This window comes from Phasianus colchicus, chromosome Z (genome assembly GCF_987193195.1).
Source record: "Phasianus colchicus chromosome Z, bPhaCol1.hap1.1, whole genome shotgun sequence".
In the NCBI taxonomy this organism is placed as follows: Eukaryota; Metazoa; Chordata; class Aves; order Galliformes; family Phasianidae; genus Phasianus; species Phasianus colchicus.
The window spans coordinates 54,180,323-54,201,285 of NC_143476.1; the positions used below are offsets into that span (position 1 = coordinate 54,180,323).

The window sequence follows — 20,963 nt, forward strand, 5'->3', positions numbered from 1 at the left end:
AGAAACCAGAAAACGTGTCACAGTTGCCCTTTTAATATCATGTCACTACTCTGAACATAAAATATTACTCTATTGATTTATGTAGTTCTTGTGTCTGAAGCATGGAAGCATTTGATTATGTGTGTGGCGTCATGGCATTTCTTACAGGATATTGTGATATCTTGGATACTGGTGAAGCATAGGATTTGGAAAACAATGAAAATACAAGATACAGACTCATGAAATTAGAATTTCCTCACAAAGTGGATTTCTTAGTTCAAAATACATTATTTTGATATTTATTACCAATCAAAAGATTAAGAATCAAAAATGTATTCAGTTTCAATTGGTTTTCAGTTGGTTGAATTCTATGACAGTGTAGGAAAAAATGCATATCATTTTAGGAAAGTTTTTTTTATAAAACATTCAATCTAAAACTCCAAAGCCTCCCTAAGCATTCTATTAGATAATCATCATCACATACGAATAATTTACTTAGCATGTTTGTTTATTGCAGATGAAATATGAGTGTAATTATCTTCTGTAAACTTTCCTTGTCCTTTTGTAAATTTTCTACTCTTTCTACTCTTGTAAATTTTCTACTTTTGCTAGTTTTCTGCAGTCAACAACTTTCACTGGTAAATATCAAGCTTTTATAGATTTGGTGCCTGCTGACTTCCATCTATTTGGGCTAATGAAAGATGGACTGCACGGGCAACATTTTCCTAGAAATGATGCCGTTATAGTAGCTGCGAAACAGTGGGTTACTTCCACTGGTGCTGATTTGTATGAGTGCAGTGTTCATCACTAGTGAAAATGCATATCTAGTGGTGGTGATTATGTTAAGAAAGTGTTCTGTAGATGAGAATTTTCTCTATTAAATAGTGTCATTGTGCTCTTTGCTGTAGTTTCCATAGAAGTAAATACAAAGTATTACTTTCAAAGTGACCTACACATTTGTACTCATAATTAGTATTATATTTGAATACACAACAGATGTATTTTCAGTAAAATAAATACAGAAAAATAAAACTGGATATTCTAGCATTGTGTGGAACACTCAAATGATCACTTCTTTAAGTACTGTAGTTTGAAATCATATCCTCTATTCTGAAACCGTACTTCAATGATGTTTTCATTAATAACTTATAAGTCAGCACCAAAAATACTTTCATAAATTATCCTGGGTTGTTTGAACTTTGACAGTACGCATTTAAGGATTCACTGCTCATCTCTGACAGTGCTTATTCATCTGCTATTTAGCTATGTTAGTGCTGTTGTCTGTATAAAGCATCATCTGAAGCTTAGAAAGTAAAAGGAAATGAAAATGGATTTTGCTATCTTATCTGTATGGCAAAGTGTATTACCAAAAGTGGTCATTTCTTTAAGATTTACAATGAATTACGTGAAAATATTTTTATTCTGCATATAATTTTTTGTGCATGCTGATTTCCAGTGAACAGATGGACAGCTACAGTGATGTTCTTGAGGTCTTCTGTTGCAAAGTACCTACAGGTATACCTATTTCAAGGTGCTTGATGATACTGATAAGCATACTTATAGAATCATGGAATCATAGAATCCTTAGAGTTGGAAGGGACATTTAAAGTCCATCTAGTCCAACTCCCTTGCAGTGAACAGGGACATCCACATCTAAGTCAGGTTGCCCAGGGCCTGATCCTCACCTTGGAAGTCTCCAGGGATGGGGATCAACCACATCTCTGGGCAGCCTGTTCCAGTGCCTCAGTACATTCACTGTAGACTGGAAGAAGTTGTTACATTCTTTCTACTTCCTCACCAGCAGAGATCCCAGAAAATTTGGAGATAATTTGAACTGGATGTGAAGTTAGAGTAGGGTTATACTGCTGGTGGTGCACAGATAATAGCACTGGAACTTAAAACACTATGTCTGAAATTTAAGTAGTGTCAGTGGCTTTGAGATTAATATTTCTGATGACAGTTATTTCATTTATCAGCAGTTGGGCAGGGAGTTTTAGGACGTTCTTTGGGTTTTATAAAAACTTAAGTACTCTCTTTTTGAAATGAAAGTGTAAAATTATAGAATCATTTAGGTTGTAAAAGGCCTTTTAGGTAAAGTCCAACCATTAACCTTCAAGACTACCTCCAAATCATGTTCGTAAGCAACAAATCTACACATCTTTTAAATACATACAGGGATGGTTACTGAGCTACTTCCCAAGAGAGCCCTTTCCACAACCCTCTCCGCTGGCTCTATATTCTGCCAGGTGTCAAACAATACCCACAAATCATGTCTATTCTCAATATTCCATATAACTACTCATAATAGAGCCCTATTTCTCTGTATGGGTTCACGATGAGAAGTGGAATTGTTTTTTCTCTTAGGAAAAAAATAGAAAAGAGAAATGTGGCAAGAGCAGATTTGCCTCCTTGTGCCCTGCAACAAAAAGTGCTAATGTAACATCTGACTAATTAAAGATTACATAAGGAAATATTTTTTACAAGTCCCACAGTTTTCTATTTGTGCTTAAGCAGTATATATTGGATCATACTGTGTTTACTACTTGTAAACTGGAGGTAAGTCATGAGTGGTTCATGGTAGATTTTTTTTTGGAAAGTGTTCAGTCTAAAATACTTAGGGTACTAAAATGTTTGGATTCTTCAGAAGAATTCAGTCTTCATCCTCCATTAAAAGAAAATTGAAAAGTATCCTGGTAGTTACATTTTAGTGGGAAACTTCTTTTAATCAAGTGTATAAGATGACCTGGCAAAACTTTATGTAATTCTGAGTGAGTGTTATAGAGATTAGGCCTCAAACTGATTTTCCCCTTCTGCTTTCCTTGCTTAACTTGTGTTTTGGCTTCGGTCCCACACATCACAGGACTTACCCAGATAATACCACACCTTCCCTCATTATTTTTGCCAAGTACACACACAAAAGGCGAATATTCAGCTGTATGGGCATTATTCTCAGGTTGCTGAAGTAGTTTGTATTTCACTGGTAGAATGTGTGCCAGCACTGATATCCTCTGATTAAATGCTTCTGAAAGTCATAGACGGTCTAACTATTGTTCTAAGAGAATAAAAGTTCCCACTGTTCCTGAACCTTCATTTCCCTACATAGCAACTGTATTTCAGTTTCTGATTTCAGATTTAGTTTTCAAGTTCTGTCCTTCATAATTGATTTATTGAATGCAGACAATCTAAGCAGTGAACATGTATGAGTGTCTTGGTTGCATTTCACCTGTCTTCCAGAAGATCAGTGTCCAGTAGTGTTGGAAGGATACAGAGGAACACTTTTGACAGATCTATTCCTCTTATGGGTACAAAGTGTTTAGCTGCTGCCTACAAAAAGTTTCTTTCAGATTCCAGGTAGATCTCTTGATGTTTTTGTTGATTTGTTTTGTGGTAGATTTTTCTTTTATAATTATTGCTATTATTACTGTTATTTTGTGGAAGAGTTTCACTTTTAGAATTCAGCTGTGTATTTCTTAGTTGATTTCAGGGACTGTGCTAACAGTATTTTTTTCCTGAAACTGAAAATGAGGATGCAGACTTCTAGGGATTTTCTGATTAATTTATAGTCAGCTCCAGTGTGATGGTATGTGTATGTGTGAAGAAAAGATTTGCCCTGTTACTGAATGTGAGTGGTAGTTGCCCTCATAACAGTTATAAAGGTTAATTTGGTATACAATACAGAAGAAAGAAAATTTAAAAGATGACTCCTGTTGGCATTTTCTTGTTCATAGTAAAGGAGGGGCTTTCCTAGTTTGTTTTGGCAGTCACACATACACTGATCCCATCCTTCTGCAAACAACAAACAGGCAATAATTCAGTGAAATAAAAGTACTTTTTTGGAGTTCTTGTTGTTTTACAGATTTGGTCAGTTTTAAGCTGGCTTTTTCTTGTGTTTAATTTTTGTTATACTTGTTACAATGCTTCCTATTACATACTCAACACCATAAATTGTTACTGACATCATCTGGGACATAATATTGCAGCAGAAGATTTTCCATTAGGAAGTTGGTTCATTGTTTCCTTCTATTTAATACCGAGGGAAATTTTTAGTAAATTAAAAAAGAAAACAAAGTTTAAATGTAAAAAATGCATTTCTACTGCTGGTTACCTAATGTGAGGTTTGAAATAACCAAGGCAATGGGGAAATAGAGATTTGGGTGCACTGTTTGCTCATATTCCATAAACACAATTTTGTTCTGTCAGATACCTAGTCTAAATTTAGCATAATGAAATGTGAACTCTGGATTATTTCTGAAACTCTTGTAACCCACAGAAGTATTGTTACCAGTGCCAGCTATTTGTTGCTAGCTGAGGGCCATGGGATGTATAGGATCTATGAAAATGAAGAATATAGGCTGTGGGCATGTTTTATTTTATTTTATTTTATTTGCTTTTTCTCTCCTTACCTGCTTCCCTGATTAAAGGGAAGAAAGAAAATAGTCTTTGAGAGGAAGATTGAGCAGCATTAGGAAACTGGTTTGCAATGTAGGACTCCTATGCAAGTTCTTGTAGACTATGCTCATGTTCTAACAGTTAAAAGACATTGATTTAGTCTGATGAAGTAAAAAAGACAGAATTTTCTGACCTTTCAAGGTAGATTACATTTACTATGAGTATTTTAGGTGAAAGTAACTACCAGGCACATCTCTTTCAGGAACACTAATCTAAGCCAGCTTGAAAGATTAATATACATCTTCAAACAACAAACATAGTACTTTCCATCTTGTAGTGATTGAAAAGCAGAACTTAGCAGTTATTGGAAGAGCATATTGGAAGAATGAGAAGAAAGAGAGGTGGAGAAAGGCTTGGAAAACTTCAGTATGTACAATTATTACTGGCTCATTGCTATTATTTCTCTTTATTATTCAGTAATTTTTTAAGTCTTGAAGGAATTTCAAAACAATCAAGACTCTAGAAAAGCAGAGGAACACAGCTGTGTTACGTTATGCACTTTGTCAATGCCTGCACATTCTCTGCATGTACATATCAGTCTTCCTGTGCAAATCTTTTAACTATTAACTACTGAAGATTTATTTTCATTTGCAGTTCATTAATCTATTAAAGAACAACTTAGAAGCTGCTTAGATTCTGTCATTCATGAATGAGCTTTCCTTTCTTTAAAAACTGCAGAGAACCTTTAAAAATTAGAACTGATTATTAATCTCCTTACATTACTACTGCTTTAATCGTGGCTGTTATTTTACTTTTTGAACAGCTTTTATGTACTGCATAGGTAATTATTCTACTGCAGTATAACTGCCAACATCATGGGCCATGTAAAGCGTTGTGTTTCTTTTCCTTGTGACTAAAGCCAGCTGTAGAGCATCCAAAAAAGTGTGAGAGAGTTTTTGCAATTCTGTTCTGAGGCTAGGCACAGACTGTTTCTCTACTCTCACCATAATTTTTATCTCAGAAATGCTTTTTGTCTGGGATATTTTTTTTTACTCCATTTTCCCATTTAGGGTGCAGATGGTGAGAATCATAAACACACAGACAAAATAAATGCCCAGTTGTTTTCCTAGCCTGCAGCTCTGCTTGACCTGCTGTGCACAAATGCCTGAGGCTTTTCAGCAGAGTGCCAAAAAATATATATATAAATGTGTTGTTCTGAGCTAGGTGACTAAGCTTTTCTTTTGGTCCCCCATTGGAAGTAAGGAAACTTCAGGAGTGAGATAAGACTTCCAAGAGCAAGTTTTGAATATCTGAATATCTCCAGTTACAGCAGAGTTCTCTTTCTGCCTCAATGATTAATCTTAGAGGACTAAGCTGAATGGAATCAAAGCCAATTTACTTCTCAATACCAGCATCCTGTATAAAGACGTAGTATATTTTAAAATCATTTCATATCAATTCTCTAGTAATGATTCTTTGTGCACTGGCAATTTAATTCCCACAAATTCCTTTCTCACACAAGAGGCATTCTCTTCACTGTGGAGAACACCTGGGCTTTCCAAGAAGTGCCCAGCATGTGGGAAATAGTCAAAGAAAGCAGCACAAAAATGAATGCTGAGCCTTAAAAGATGGTGTCTAAGCATCACATGTGCCAGAAATTTTAGTTTACAGTTTTTAACTGCCCACAAGAATATTAGAATCTGGATACTTTTGTTTGCTTGGCAGCACCAAAAATGCATTACACTGTAGAGAGCTAAATTATTATTTCTTTGAAAATTATAGGAAAGGAAGCTGTCCCTTCATGTTTATTCCATTTAACACTGTTGAAATAGGTTTTATGGAACTGTATAGAAGTATACAATGATTTTGATTATTAGTGTTTTTTTCCCCAGGAATGATCTAGAAAATACAATTTTTGCTTGGTGCTGCTGTACTCAGTGAAGAATTGATTGAGGAAAGGGATCAGCTGTGACACTGATGTAGAAGAAAGTCAGGACGGATCTGAAAGTTTTCAATTATGTTCTTGTTGTACAAGAAGCTTGACACCTTTTCCTCTGGAAGGTTTCAGGTGTTACACTTTAAGAGTCAGCTTTGCATTTGTTGGATATATAACTCTCTTCTTGAAAGCATCAGAAACTTTCCAGGCTTTGCTTAATTTCTCTGTCAGTGGCTGAGGGTTTTATATGCTTTTTTCTTTCATTTTGTGTAAATGGGTTGTGTGCTTTGAGTGGCATCTCTTTATGTAAATCAACGTATAAATCTTGAAATGTAAATAAAACACTTTGATTTGTTATAGGAACTATGAAAATGAACAATCTTATTATGAAAACATTAAACTAAGTATGATTAAAGGACATATAGAAGAAACCTCACGTCCTGAGTCTCAGTGGGGCCTTCAACCACAATGACATCTGCTAGAGAATGGTAGAGCAGGATATGAGCAATCCAGGAGGTCTTTGGAGAGAATCAGTGACAACTTTCTGACTCAAGTGAATCAACTTTTCCACAAATAGCCTTTTTTAGCTTACTTGTAATAATTCATACATCTTGGAGGTAAACAGTCACATTTTAAAATCTCTCTTTATCTAGTGCTTCTTTAATGGATGGCATGATAAACAGTGATTTTATGCTTCCAAAGTATATAATCACATCGACTTTTATTGTTCTATTATCTATACTTTCCAGACTGTGCATTTTATAATCCTGTTACCACTTTTGTTATTCATAATGTGAATAGTGTTCTCCATTTTCTTAACTCCCACTACCTGAAGCTTTAAAAAACAAGTCCCAAGTTGTTAGTATCCATTTGTTTTACGATTATTTTAATTAAAAATATATTCAATTGAAATCTTCTTGTTTATGCAATTCCATCCTTAAATGATGTTCTGTTTAGTTTAATTTATCCAAGAATGCATATTAGCATGACTGCATCACATTCAAGCTCTTTTTGAAAGCCCTAGTTTCTCACATGCTTTAAAATGATCCTTTGTCAAGATGTGCTTCAAAAGACTTGTTTCATGTTAAGCGAATGACCCCTGAAGATTTTTTTAGATAGCTTATGAGAATGAAGAAACAAAAAGCATGTGTTGTTGGATTTGCACAGAGATCCTGTATTGTGCTTATAACAAGAGGCAGAGCTCACAAAAAAGGAGTTGCTGGAAGGAAGAATAGAGAAGGAAGACTGTGCACTCTACTTAAGGTCAGGGTAGGGAGCAAAAAGCTTTTAAATTAACTTGTGGTTTGCATAATGAAAGGTCAAAGGGTAAAATTGAATGGCTCTATTTGCTATTTACATACCAGTTTGATAAGCTTTTGATGCAGGTTAATCCAGATTGGATCAAATAGAACAATGATAAAGAACTAACTTTAAATTTAAAAAAAAATTAAAACACATACATGCTGGAAAGAACTTAGATTGTAGATGACCACTTGAAACCAGACTTATGGTGGTTTTGGTGCTCATAAAAAAGGATATTTGCTTAACAATTTTAATTAGTATCTAGGCTATAATTTTCCTGTTTCAACTTAATTTGCATAGTGCATAGTTATATATGCCTGATGTTGTGCTTTAAACTAAGGTAAATCAATTTACTTGAAATTTTATTTAAAAACCTTTGTAGAGAGCACTGCTGTAATGTAACAAGACTGTTTATTCTGACCTGTGTAAACATTGAGGCCGGCAGTTCAACCTGGATTTATCAGTGCATTTTTCCCATAAAAAATAAGAGTTTTGCAGGCAGTGGAAAGGGCTCTATGTTTTGGTGTTGTAGGTGTTTTTTTTATTTGTTTGTTTGTTTGTTCGTTCTGTTGTTCTTTTTCCAGATGAGTTGTATTTGAATTGTATTTACTTCGACTTCCTAAAATTGGCCTACCAGGGCTGCTTTACTGATGGCTGTGGAATGTAACATAACATCAGCATTTTACTAAAACAAATTCATTTGAGAATTTGTGTTTCACCTTTATTCCAACATATCTCTATGTTCCATCTCTCTCAACTAAACCAATAAAATGCCAAAATTAAAACAATCCCAAGCATTTTTTTTTAAATAATAGATATGTTAATCTTCTCACAGAAAAAAAATATATATATTTTTATTGATTATTGATTGATAGAAAAGAGTGAAACTATGCTTCAGCCTTCTTCTGATGAGCACTGTAAGTAGTGTAGAATAGAGCTGTGCTAGCAGTGTCGTAGAGACCACTGAATGTTAAATTGTGCATGGGAAATCTTTGAAAGAATGTCCACAGTGGATAATGAAAAAATGGGGATAAAGTCCTAGAGTAAGAACTGATTGCAGTGATATAGGTTTTAGAGAAAATGGCTATGACATACAAGTAATAATTGATAGCGTATTCCACTCTCTCAGATTATCTGGGTTTTACTGACTATTACCGTTAATGACTGAAGCCCTGCAGTCACATGCTATTTCACTATGGAAACGCTATGTTACTGAGATATAATGTGATGAAATGGAATATTTTTCTGTTTTGTTAAATCTGAAGATGTAATTTGCACAGAGGAAATTCTTCCACTGTGTTTTGCTGATGTATTTTCGACACCTAGTGGTACTGCATGTAAATTACTTTAAGCTTTTTACTGGATATGTTATCTTACTGGCAGCAGTGATGCCAATCCTACAGCTTTGCTGGAATGTATTTTATTGTTAAAATACTGAAAATTTACAGTAAAGGTTTTTAAAAGCTTTAGCTCTGTGCCTGAGTAGATCATGGAGCAGATAGCTCCTTCTGGAAGCTGTTTTAAGGCACATGCAAGACAAGGAAGTGTTCTGAAAAAGCCAGCACATCTTCTCCAACAGCAAATTGTACCTGACCAGTTTGGTGACTTCTACAGTGGAAAGATTACATCAGTTAATCTAGCTTGTCTACCTGACAGCATGGACTAGACTGTGGATAAGAAATAACAGAATCACAGAATCACAGGATCGTAGAGGTTGGAAGAGACCTCTGGAGATCATTTAGTTGCTAAGAAACACCCTTCTAAAGCAGAAAAGTGTCCGTATAGGTTTTGAATATCTCCAGAGAAGGAGACTACACAACCTCATTGGGCAGTCTAGACCAGTGCTCTGTCACCCTCACAGTAAAAAAGTTCTTCCTCATGCTTAGATGGAACTTTCTGTGTTTATACGTGTTGTTGCTTGTCCCAGTGTTGGACAAAAAAGAGCCTGGCACCGTCCTCTTGACAGCCACTCTTCATATATTTAAAAATGCTGATAAAATCCCCTCTCAGTCTTCACCAGGCTAAACAGCACCAATCTTTCCTCCTGAAAGAGTTGCTCCTCCAGGCCCTTCAACATCTCTGCAGTCTTCTGCTGGACTATCTCCAGCAGTTCCCTGTCTTTCTGAACCAAGGAGTCCAGAACTGGGTGCAGGACTCCGGATGTGGCCTCAACATGGCAGAGTAGAGAGGGAGGACAACTTCCCCAGCTGTAAGACTCTGTACTTGCCCTTGTTCAACTCCATAAGCTTCCTCTTTGCACAACTCTGCAACCTGTCCAGGTCTCACTGAATGGCAGCACAGCATTCTGGTGCATCAGCCATTCCTCCCAGCTTTCTAGCATGAGCAAACTTGCTGATGGTGCATTCCATCCCTTCATCCAGGTCATTGATGAGGATGTTGAACTGGACTGGCAGTAAAGACTGAACCAAAAAAGGTGTTAAATAACTCCACCTTCTCAGTGTCCACTTACCAGAGGCACCCATCTTCTTCAATGGAGGAGCCACATTTTCCCTAGTCTTTCTTATGCTACTGGAATACTTAAATAAGCTTTTCTTGTTATTCTTGACATCCTTCAGCAGATTTAATTCAAAGAGGGCCTGTAGCATTCCTTGTTGTATTCCTGTATGCCCTGAAATTTTTCATATATTCATCCCAAATGACCAGCATTCCAACATTCTGTAGATATTAGTCTTCCATTTGAGTATTTTCATGAGCTCCTTGCTCATCCATGCAGTTTTTCTGCCTCCTTTGCCTGGCTTCTTATTTTCAGCTATGTACTGATATTGAGCTTGTAAGAAGTGGCGCTTGAATGTCAGCAAGCTCTCCTGGGACACCGTACCTTCCAGTGCTATAATCCATGACATCCAAGTAATTTTTAAAAGGGACTCAGTTAGCTCTCTTGAATTCTGGGGTTGCAATCCTACTTTCTGCCCAATTTCTTCCATGTAAGATCCTGAACCTCACTATCTTTTTGCTACATCCAAGTCTCCTCCCAGTTTTCACAACCTCAACCAGCCCTTCCTTGTTTGTAGGAACAAGGTCCAGCACACCTCTTCTCATTTGCATCTCCACCACCTGCGTCAGAAAACTTCAATGCATTGCAGGAACATCCTGGACCACATACATCTGACAGTGTTGCTTTTCCAGCAGATATCAGTGTGGTTGCCAATGAGAACCAGTGCCTGTTAATGTAAGGCTATTTTCAGCTGTCAGTAGAAGGCCACATCAACTTCCTTCTGATGAGACAATCCATAGTAAACACTCAGAATGGTGTCACTCATATTATCCTTCCATAATTCTCATCTAAAAGCTTCCTGTCCATTTATCTTTCATTCCTAGACAGAACTTATAACATTCTGGTTGCTCTCTCACAGGCAGAGTACCTTACCTTTCTGTCTGTCTTTCCTAAAAAGGAAGTAGCCATCCATGACATTGTTCTAGTGACATGAGCTGTTCCACCATGTCTTCATGATCACAATGAGATTATGTCCCTGCAACAACACACAGATCTCTAGTTGCTTCTGTTTATTCCCCGTGCTGTATGCAGAGATTTCAGAGAAAAGGGAGCAGAGGATGCAGGTTTCCCTTAGAGCGTACAGAAAGTCCCCCACATCTGTACACATGCTTGAAGTATCTGGCCTTCTGGCTCATGTCATGGGAGGCAGCTAAGGAACATTCATCGCTGTTCTGGTTGGCCTGATTCTTTACCCAGTCAGTTGCAATGATGTGTATTGCCATTTTTGACCTTGTTCCACAAGCCCTACAGTTTAATGCCTGCCTCACAAGGTTGGGCAGCCTCCTGCCACAATTGCCCTGTTTCTTCTACACATTTGAATCCCATCCCTCCCTGGCAGGTTATAAAATTCATAGAAAGTCCCACTGCTGTAAAAGTCAAAACTCCAATGTTGGCACCAGCCATGTGGCCGGGAATCGATATGCATTATATGTCCATTTCTGTCTTCCCTCTTTCCACCAACTGGCAAATTGTACTGTGTACCAGTGTTCTTCAGTTGTGCTCTCAGAGCTTTACAGTATTCTTAGATTCTGCACACGTTGAGTCTTCCAGCTTCATGCCTTCATGAAAGAGAATAGTGGATTGCAGTCCAGTCTATTGATAAGCTGCAGCACTCTCTTGGCAATGTCCCTGATCTTGGCTCCCAGGAGGCAGCAAACCTCTTGAGACTCACTGTCAGGTTGGCAGAAGGGAGCCTCAGTGCCTTTTAGTGGGGAGTCACCCGCTATAAGCATGGGGCATTTAGTTTTACAATATCCACTGCAGGCTGTCTGAGTGGTTTCTTCTTGTAGATGTGAGGTTGCAGCCAGAGGATTGTGGTCACAGGCTTAATGTTCAAGCAGAGGCTGTCCCACAGGCATCCATCTTGGGATCAGTGCAGTTTAATATGGGCTTTATTAAAAGAAGGGTGGCTCACAGGGAGAGGGAAGGGATTGACAACCTCTACTCTGCGCTTGTGAGGCCTTATCTGCATCTAGATCTGCTGCCTCCAGTAAAAGAAAGGGTTGGAGCTGTTAAAGTGGGCCCAGAAAAGGCTAGAAAGATGATCAGAGGGCAGAGAAGGCTCAAGGGAGACCTCATGGTGGCCTTTCGGTACTTAAGCAGAGCTTATAAACAAGATGGAAATGGACTTTTTACATGGTTTGATAGTGATAGGATAAGGGGAATGGTTTTAAACTAAAAGAAGGAAGATTTCGGTTAGGTGTTAGGAAGAAATTCTCAACTCAGAGGGTGGTGAGTCACAGGCACAGGCTGTCCAAAGAAGTTGTGGATGCCTGGAGGCATTTAAGGCCAGATTGGATGGGTCTCTGGGCAATCTGATCAAGAAATGAGCTTCAAGGTCCATACCACTTAATAAAACCAAGCTGTAGCATGTTTGAAGTTTTGTTGCTCTCAGTATACATATAGGTATAGAACTGGGAAAGCCTCTAGAAGAATCAAAGGGAAAATCAAAGTAGAGAGCATCATCCATATAAGAACTGAAATGAGGTGGTGATGACACTTCAGTCTAGTAAAGGTGTAGCTCAAGGTGAATAATATGATATTAGAAGGTGAATATGATAAGAGATTAATAAAACCAACAGTGTGTATGTAGAGAAGGTAGATGGGGAAATTTATTAAATACAAAAAGCTTATGTGAAGGTGGAAGGATCCAGGCCCCAAATGAATAAAGTTCTAGAGTTCTGAAAGCCCTTACTAAAACATTTTGAGGATGAAAAATGTTTCCATGACTTTAATGACTTGCCAAGTACTTGAGATACGGTAGGGTTGGCTAGCAAATAGGTAACATTACCGTGCTCAAAGTTTTAAGATACAGGGAGGGTTCTGTGGGGAAAATTTTGTATATTCTTTCCATGTTTTTATTGCAGGAGTAAAACATGGCCACCACTTACAGACTGTGAAATACAAGGCATTGCCTGAATGACAACAAATGTAAGTCTGTACATTTTCCTGTTGTAAGTCTAAGAGGAAAGAGCAGAGGAACAAGGTGTTCATCCAGAATAACATTACAGTATTGCTTAAAGTGATACGTAAATACAAGAAAAACTATGAAAGACATAAGTTCTCCAATGACTTTATAATATCTGTTTGTTAATCTTTTTTTTAATAATATCATTATTTCATATAGTAGCTGAAAGTAACAAGTGCACTTTATGTGAACTAGTAATGTGAACTAGCAGGTTTTGCATCAGTATTTGTATAAAAGTCAGTAGAAACATTAAACTAAGTAACGTGACCTAAAGATAAAATTATTCTCAAAGTTCAGAATTATTGCAGACTTCATTATTAAGATATAAACAGTACATAAACTTAGTACAATCTTTCATCGATGAGGAATTTCATCTATAAACAAACATTTCTATTTCTTGTTCTCACCTGTCTTGCTTGTTTTGTAATAGGGCTTCAACCTATTGGATGCTTATGTTAATTTCTGTAAGTGTATTATAAAAAGATACTTCCATGTTTCTTTAAAGTGAAAAACAAACTAAACTACCAATATTTTGATTAAAACATGTAGATCATAGGAAACGGAAAAATATTACTACAGTTAATGATGACCACTATGCGGTGGCATAAGATGCACATCTTTGTATATTTATTTACAAATATTTTCTACTTCTGGAGTATGCAAAGCCTAAACTGTTGTGGCTTTTTTTCTCTCTTCTTCTTCCCACCCCACTTCACAGGGACAGGAGAAAGTGGAAAGAGTACTTTCATTAAACAAATGAGGATTATCCATGGATCAGGTTATACAGAAGAAGACAGGAAAGGCTTCACAAAACTAGTTTATCAAAATATATATACTGCCATGCAAGCTATGATCGTAGCCATGGACACTCTGAAAATACAGTACACATCTGAAGAAAATGAGGTAAGACAGTATAAAGAAAATTCAAGTTTCAGTGCATGAAATTTCAGCCTGTACATGAGTGATCTGACTCGTAACTAACTGCAAGTGGGGCATTAAATTCTGCATTTCGTGTAGTGAGTTTGATGTCCCACAGTCTGAATGTGAAGACAGGCAGGGAAAGGTGGGTAAGGGGTTGAGGATGGGCAGGAAGAGAGGATATTCATTGTTATAGGTTTGTAATAAGTAATGAGCACCATTAATTTTCTTTTGGAATCTAATTTGTGAGTTAGTAATACATGGTGGCTTGTCAGTAGCACTCCAGAATGAGAAGCTTTGAGTATATTTTGTAGGGAAGAATTAGAATTAATAAACAGAGATATGCTTTGAAGCATGCTACCTTTTGGATTTGATAGTAACCTCTATGAACTTAATTAACTTGAATATGAGAAAGTCTTCTCCAAAATTTTTTTCTTTTTGTTGTGTTTAAACTTACAGAAATTATTTTTGTTTCAGTGCTTAGTAGAATTATGCAAACAAACAAAAAAACTACAGCAACAACAACAAAAAGCCAAAAAATCTACTTCAGTTAAATCATTTTCTTGTTCTATTTTGTCTGTTAAATCAGTTGCTTGTTTTATTTTTTCTTAATTTTATTTTTGCTATGAAATATAGACAGGTTTTTAAGACAGACTGGTTTTAGACTGTGGACATTTTGCTCAATATCTTGAACATTGTGTAAGCAAATTATTAGGTGTTATTTCTTTGAATTAAGAGCGATTTCCAGGTATCTAATTTTTGGTGTTAGGATAGGGAAGACTACCTGTAGGGAGTGTGAAGAAGTAAAGTTGTAGAATCTATGAATTTATATTTTTAATTGAAGTATCATGAGAAAAGAAGTAAGTAAGTTATTTTCATTCAAAAATATGATTACATGAAGAATATAAAGAACAAAATTCTGATTAGTATCTTTTTGCTATTTAGTTGTTTTGTACTGTGTATTCTTCTTTGGGTAATAAAAAAAAGGATAGGAAATGTTATTTAAAGTAGAGATCTAGGTAATTACATTTTTTTAATCACAAAAAGAACAAATGGTATCAACAGGAGCAAATTCTGGAGTTGAGAGAACTGAGGAGTTAGAGTAGCTATTTCCTACGGAATAAAAAATTCTGAGGGTTAATGACTTGCTTGTAGAATACCTCTAGGAATTGTATTTGTGATAATCTTGGGAAAAAGTAATTCATTTTAATTCTATATTTTCATGAAAAGGGATGATAGTAAGAATCTATTTGAAGAACTACATTTGAAGTACATCCTACCAAGTTTTGGGATTTGTGTTTCGTTTCTCTTCATTTCCAAAACAAATCTGTATAGGTTTAGTAAATAGCAAAGTTTTTCTCATTCTTTGCTCTGAGCACTGGGCTGGATACATTCCCATAACACAGTATTCTGGGTAAATTGTGTTCTTGCTGGTTGCTGTGCCACCATTGTCTTCTGATTCAGAAGGTTGTAATGCCATTGCAGTTTTTGAAGAGGTACAATTAAATCTGGCGCTTCCTTGTTGAAAACGTTTATTAAAAGACCTGCTGAGAACACAGTTTTATGTGCTCAGGTTTGTTGGCTTTAGAAAGCGAATCATTTTTGCTTACACATAGAGAAACTCCTGAGCGATAATTCGGTAATAACCATGTTTGTGTTACTGTTCCTAGCAGGGGGCAGCTGCAAATACGCCTTTCATTTAGGTGGTGAATTTAAGACAAAGTACTATAAATCTTATATTTGATTCCCTTAAATGATCTTAAGCCTGTAATAGGCAGTTATTGACAACATAGTGATTAAACAGAGGATCTGTACAGCTCTGGTGTCAGAGTTCTATTGCAACAGGTGTCCAGTGGCCATATTATAATTGTCCAGTGGTCTCCACATTTCAATTTGTTGATTTTGCCTGCATCATATCTTCTTTTTCCTGAAAAAAAAAATCCCTCTGGCCCTGTTATTTATCTATTTGTTTGGCTGATTGACTTTTTTGATTGATGCTTTTCTTAACATCCATGTTGTTCTTTGACAGATTTCCTTTGACAGGTCATATTTCCTCCTCCTCTGTGGGTCCTGCAGTTCTCTGCTGCCAAACGTCTCTTCATTTGATGCTTTTGTAGTGAAAAACAGATTGTTCTGTGCTGAGTGTCTCAGCCCTGTAAATGCAAAGTGCAAATCTATAACTTATGGAAATAGAGAATGCCCAAATAAGCCTTTTAACATTTGCAAATAAAAGCAAGTTTTATAGGAGGGTTCTAAAGGGTTTTTACTGATGTTGTCAGCTACAATATTAAGTAAGATGTTTGCCTTTCTACAGGTGCTAAACAAGATGCTAACTGAAACTACTTGTGCTGCATGTAGACAGGAAGAAGGGTTTGGTTTCTATTGCTCTTTAAGTTTCTTGAACCTTTCATATTAATTAAGCAAACAATTTTTTAATCTTAATTTCATCACTTATGGTATTTGGGATATTTTAACTCATCCTCATCCTCCAGTTTTCACATTTTGGCTAAAGAGGATTAATTGTGCAAATGCTTAGGAACCTAATATCTTAAGGCATAGTTATAGCCTTGAACCCTACAGAACATACTTGATGCTACTTTAGTGGAAGTACCCAGGATTTGAAAGTTTTTCAGGGATTGTTACAATTTTTTAAAAAATTTATTTTAATAATTGACTAACTATTTGATCCTGATGACTTTTCTGATGACATTTACTTTTATCTACATTGAAGAGTAGAATGTAACTTCTATGAAGTTATGAAAACTGAAGTTGGTAGATTCCTCATATCTGTTGGTAAATTAAATATGTTAAATTACATTCCTAAGAAAATATTATACAACTGGTAGGGATCAGACACCCAATGCTGTTAGGATTTAAGGTTATTCAGGTATTTCTTTATGTCTTCATTCTCTTAAAGAAATGTTTAGCTTACTGTTTGCTATAAAATTTTGTTAAAATTTTTACTCATTCTGAGCACACCCTACCATGCTGCCAGTCTCATGTCTGATCATTTGTCTGTGTTTTTGGAATGTATAGTTTTCTTTTTATTTTTAGTTTTTCCTGTTATCCTGCTCTATAAAACTTCTTACTAGGGTTGATCTAGCTTGGCTTAGGGGAGTGAGACTTTTATTATTTATGTTTTAATTTTCAATGTCATACTGTGGAAAATGCTAAATTGGGTTCTGATTAGTATCCATTTACAGTTTAACATGATTTACAGTCTCTGAGGGTAAAATTTTTATAGATGGAAAACTTAATATGAGCCAGCAGTGTGCCCTTGCGGCTCGGAAGGCAAATGGCATCCTGGGCTCCATCAGAAGAGGGGTGGCCAGCAGGGACAGGGAGGTGATTGTCCCCCTCACTGCTCTTGTGAGGCTCCATCTGGAGTACTGCGTCCAAATGTGGAGCCCCCAGTACAAGAAAGACAGGGAGCTGTTGGAGAGGGTCCAGAGGAGGGCCACAAAGATGATCAGGGGACTGGAGCACCTCCCCTATGAAGACAGGCTGAGGGAGCTGGGCTTGTAGAAGCCTGAAGAAGAGAAGACTGAAGGGTGACCTCATTGCAGCCTTCCAGAACATAAAGGGAGCCTACAAACAGGAGGGGAATCAACTCTTTGAAAGGGTAGATAACAGCAGGACAAGGGGAAATGGTTTTAAGTTGAAGGAGGGAAGATTTATGTTGGATATCAAGGGGAAGTTCTTTACTATGAGAGCGGTTATGGAACAGGTTGCCCAGAGAGGTTGTGGTTGCTCCGTCCTTGGAGCTGTTCAAGGCCAGATTGGATGGGGCCCTGGGCAGCCTGGTCTAGCATTAGGTGGGAAGATTGGTGGCCCTGCATGTGGCAGGGGGGTTGGAGATTCACGATCCTTGAGGTGCCTTCCAACCCTGGCCATTCTGTGATTCTGTGATTCTGTGATTTTTGTGTGAAATGTGTGAATTAATTAATTTACAAACATTTCTTCTCTCCACAGAGAATGTCAAAAAGCAAGACTGAAGTCAGTAGAAATGCTATCACTTTCCTTATTTGAGAAGTCGTGTTTGAGTATATGTGAGAGTTAAGTAAATGGAAGAAGGAATGCACATGTGAGTCTGAGGGGGAAAAATCAGTAGTAGTAAATACTCTTCTTCATCATTCAATATCTTTAAAATAAACACAAGGTGAAAGTATAGGAAAAAAAAAAAGCTCTTCAAGCAAAAAGGGGAAGAAATCAGGTGATGTTGGAAGAATAGAAGACACAGGATTTCGTTTGTGGGTATACATCAGTCTTCAGATTGATAGTGGGATAGTTAGGATAGTTGTGTAATCCCTTCTCTAGAAGGAGTGTACTTTCTGTTAAAGTACAGAAAGTACAAATGTGCTTTGAATTCCACTGGTAAAGCTGGTTTATATTGGCCTCACAGTACATTTAGATTCATTCAGTTGGAAATGTCCTACAAAGATCATCTAGTCCAACTGCCTGATCTGTTAATCAAACGTTAATCAAACGTTAAAGTGAGCAAATTGTCCCAAAGCCACTTGAGTACTGACAGGCTGGGAAAACAACCACCTCACTACTTTTTTTACTGTTTGAGTGCCTTTGTAGTTAAGAATTTTTCCTAATGTGCAATCTGAACCTTCCTTGGTGCAGAGAGACATAAATGGTGAGAAATATGGAAGTGTCCTGAACCATGACTGGGCCTATTTCATAAATAGGAAAGTTTGGTCAGAAGTACAACAGTAGTAGAGCTGATGAGCATTGCAAAAAGTCTATGAATTCTTAGAAAATATTGATCCACCGTATAAAGCTTAGGTGATTCTAAATGGTTGGACCTCCATCCTCCTTTACCAAAATTCAATACTTCTCATTGCTGATAATGTATTACATTTTCAACAAAAATTACTGTATCTTTACCTCCTGAAATTTGTTAAGACTTCTTCTTTTGCTATAGCCTTTCGCCTTAAATACCATAATATAAAACTTATTATTTCTCAGCAGCATTTAGCATAACTCGGTGAAGTAAGCAAGAACATAACAGATATATAACCAGGCAGAATTTTACTGTATTTACAGATGGTGTTAATTAATTGCATCAAGTTCTCTCATTTTGAAATGTTACCAACTTTACTAGCAAAACAATGCATATAAATAAAAAGCAATCAGTTGTGATGGAAAAAATAACTAGTGAAGTGTAGTTAATAAGCATATGGACTTGTATTTAGTACTTTGAAGTGAAGATTTCTTCGCGAGAAGAATATGTATGAGTGGTTAATATCTTTTTGTCTTTTTAGAGTAGACTTTAATGTTCTGAACGTCTTCCTGCTCCGTGTACTTCTTCTTTTGTAATAACTGAATAATTCCTTTGCTTTCTCTGTGGCTGTGAAGGCATTATTTTTTGGCACCTAAAACAAAGACAATCTTGGTAAATAGTTCCACTAATAGTGCAGAAGACTGAACAAAGCCCGGTTCACTTATTGTCTGGGCTATGGTGTAAAGAGTTAAAAAGCAATACAACTTGGTTATAGAGGCTGAAACAACATCACTGAACAAAGGCTGCTGTGGCTCAGTATGTTATCTGACCCAGCTTCTTTGCCAGAAGCTGCTGCTTTGGTGTCAGAGTCAGCATGGGAAACGTGCATCTGGCTTTGTTGCCTGAGTTCAGTCTGGAAAATTCACACCTGTAATTGTCACAGTAAAATTAGCCAGAGTTCATCTCTGACTGCCTTTGGTCAGAAGAGTGAGGAAAAAATGTCTGTGGGTCAGAAAGCAACTACAAGTTGCCATGCCTAAAACTAATTCATCAAAAGTTCTAAGTATCTATTGGTTAAAATAAAATATGATTGTGCTTTTTCTGATTTGGAACTAGGATACTGAAGTTGAATCAGTTCTGAAAATACAGTACTTGAATATATGTGTCACAACATGAGGCTTTTGATATCTGCACACAACTGGCTGTAGAACAGACAGTTTCTCTGTGTAAAAGACTGTTTTTGCTGACAACTTTTTCCAGTTTATGAGATTTTCTGCTGCAGCCTTTTTTGCATATTTTGCCTTTTATTAAGAAAGTAGTTCGTGTGCTTGTGCAGCTGAAAAATTCTAATTCCTAGAATAAGGACAGAAATATTTACTGCAATATGGAACTAACTCCTTGCAGTGGAAAATACAAAGATTTTTTTAATGGAAAGTTTAATGGTATTATTCTAAAGGAAAACTGGCAATCTTCTATGCTGCTGCAGTTAAATTTTTTAATGAATGAGGAAACAAATAAATTAATGACAGATGAAAAGACCAGTTAGTAGCAGCTCAGGCAGAGTCATTTAAATCAGCATCTGCTGTCATGTTAGAAACGTAAAAGCCACTTCAGAAAGGGAAGTGGCTAGAAAATTCCTCTTGGCCTGCTCTTTCCTTGGTGCTAAGACTGTGAATTTATGATCTGCCAACAAAATTATACTTTGGAATAAATTTGCCATTATGAAGAAGCGCTGTTAGTGTTTGCTTATTTCTTAGCAAACATCATGGTGCCATTTTTTACTCTCTTTTATTTTTGTTTACATGCATTGAAATACAGTACAGAGGGTTCTTCTCACAAATTAGGTTTACTTATTCTTACTCAGTATAAGGTGTTTCTAAAGATAACTATTTCGATGCTGGTCAGCCAGCCCAATTATCTCACTTTCCTTCTTGTTCTACTGTGATTAAATTACTTGAATTACTTTGAACTATTCTCTTTTATCCCTTAATAGTTTTCTCATGAAAGCACATGGAAGTATGGCTCCAGTCTCTTAATCAGGATTAGTTTTAAGCTTCTTCATGGTATAGGCCAGCAAGAGACAGCATGGCTGAACTAGCATAAAGTTTTTATTCAAATCTTGGTGTGACATAATGCCTGCCTTAGAGAAATATAAAGTATTTGGGACACTCTGTTCTCTGCTTTGGCTGGGAGCTCTGCATGAAAACAGTTGGAGCCACAGTGGAGC

At 36.7% G+C, this 20,963-nt stretch overlaps 1 protein-coding gene across 1 annotated transcript in view; it reads left to right on the plus strand.

Moving 5' to 3' along the window:
* The window catches only part of LOC116234687 (guanine nucleotide-binding protein subunit alpha-14-like), a 64,110-nt gene that overhangs the window by 16,689 nt on the left and 26,458 nt on the right, over window positions 1-20,963 (plus strand). The window contains 1 exon segment of the mRNA XM_090131887.1: window positions 13,808-14,017. Coding sequence (XP_089988013.1) covers window positions 13,808-14,017 — 210 coding nt within the window.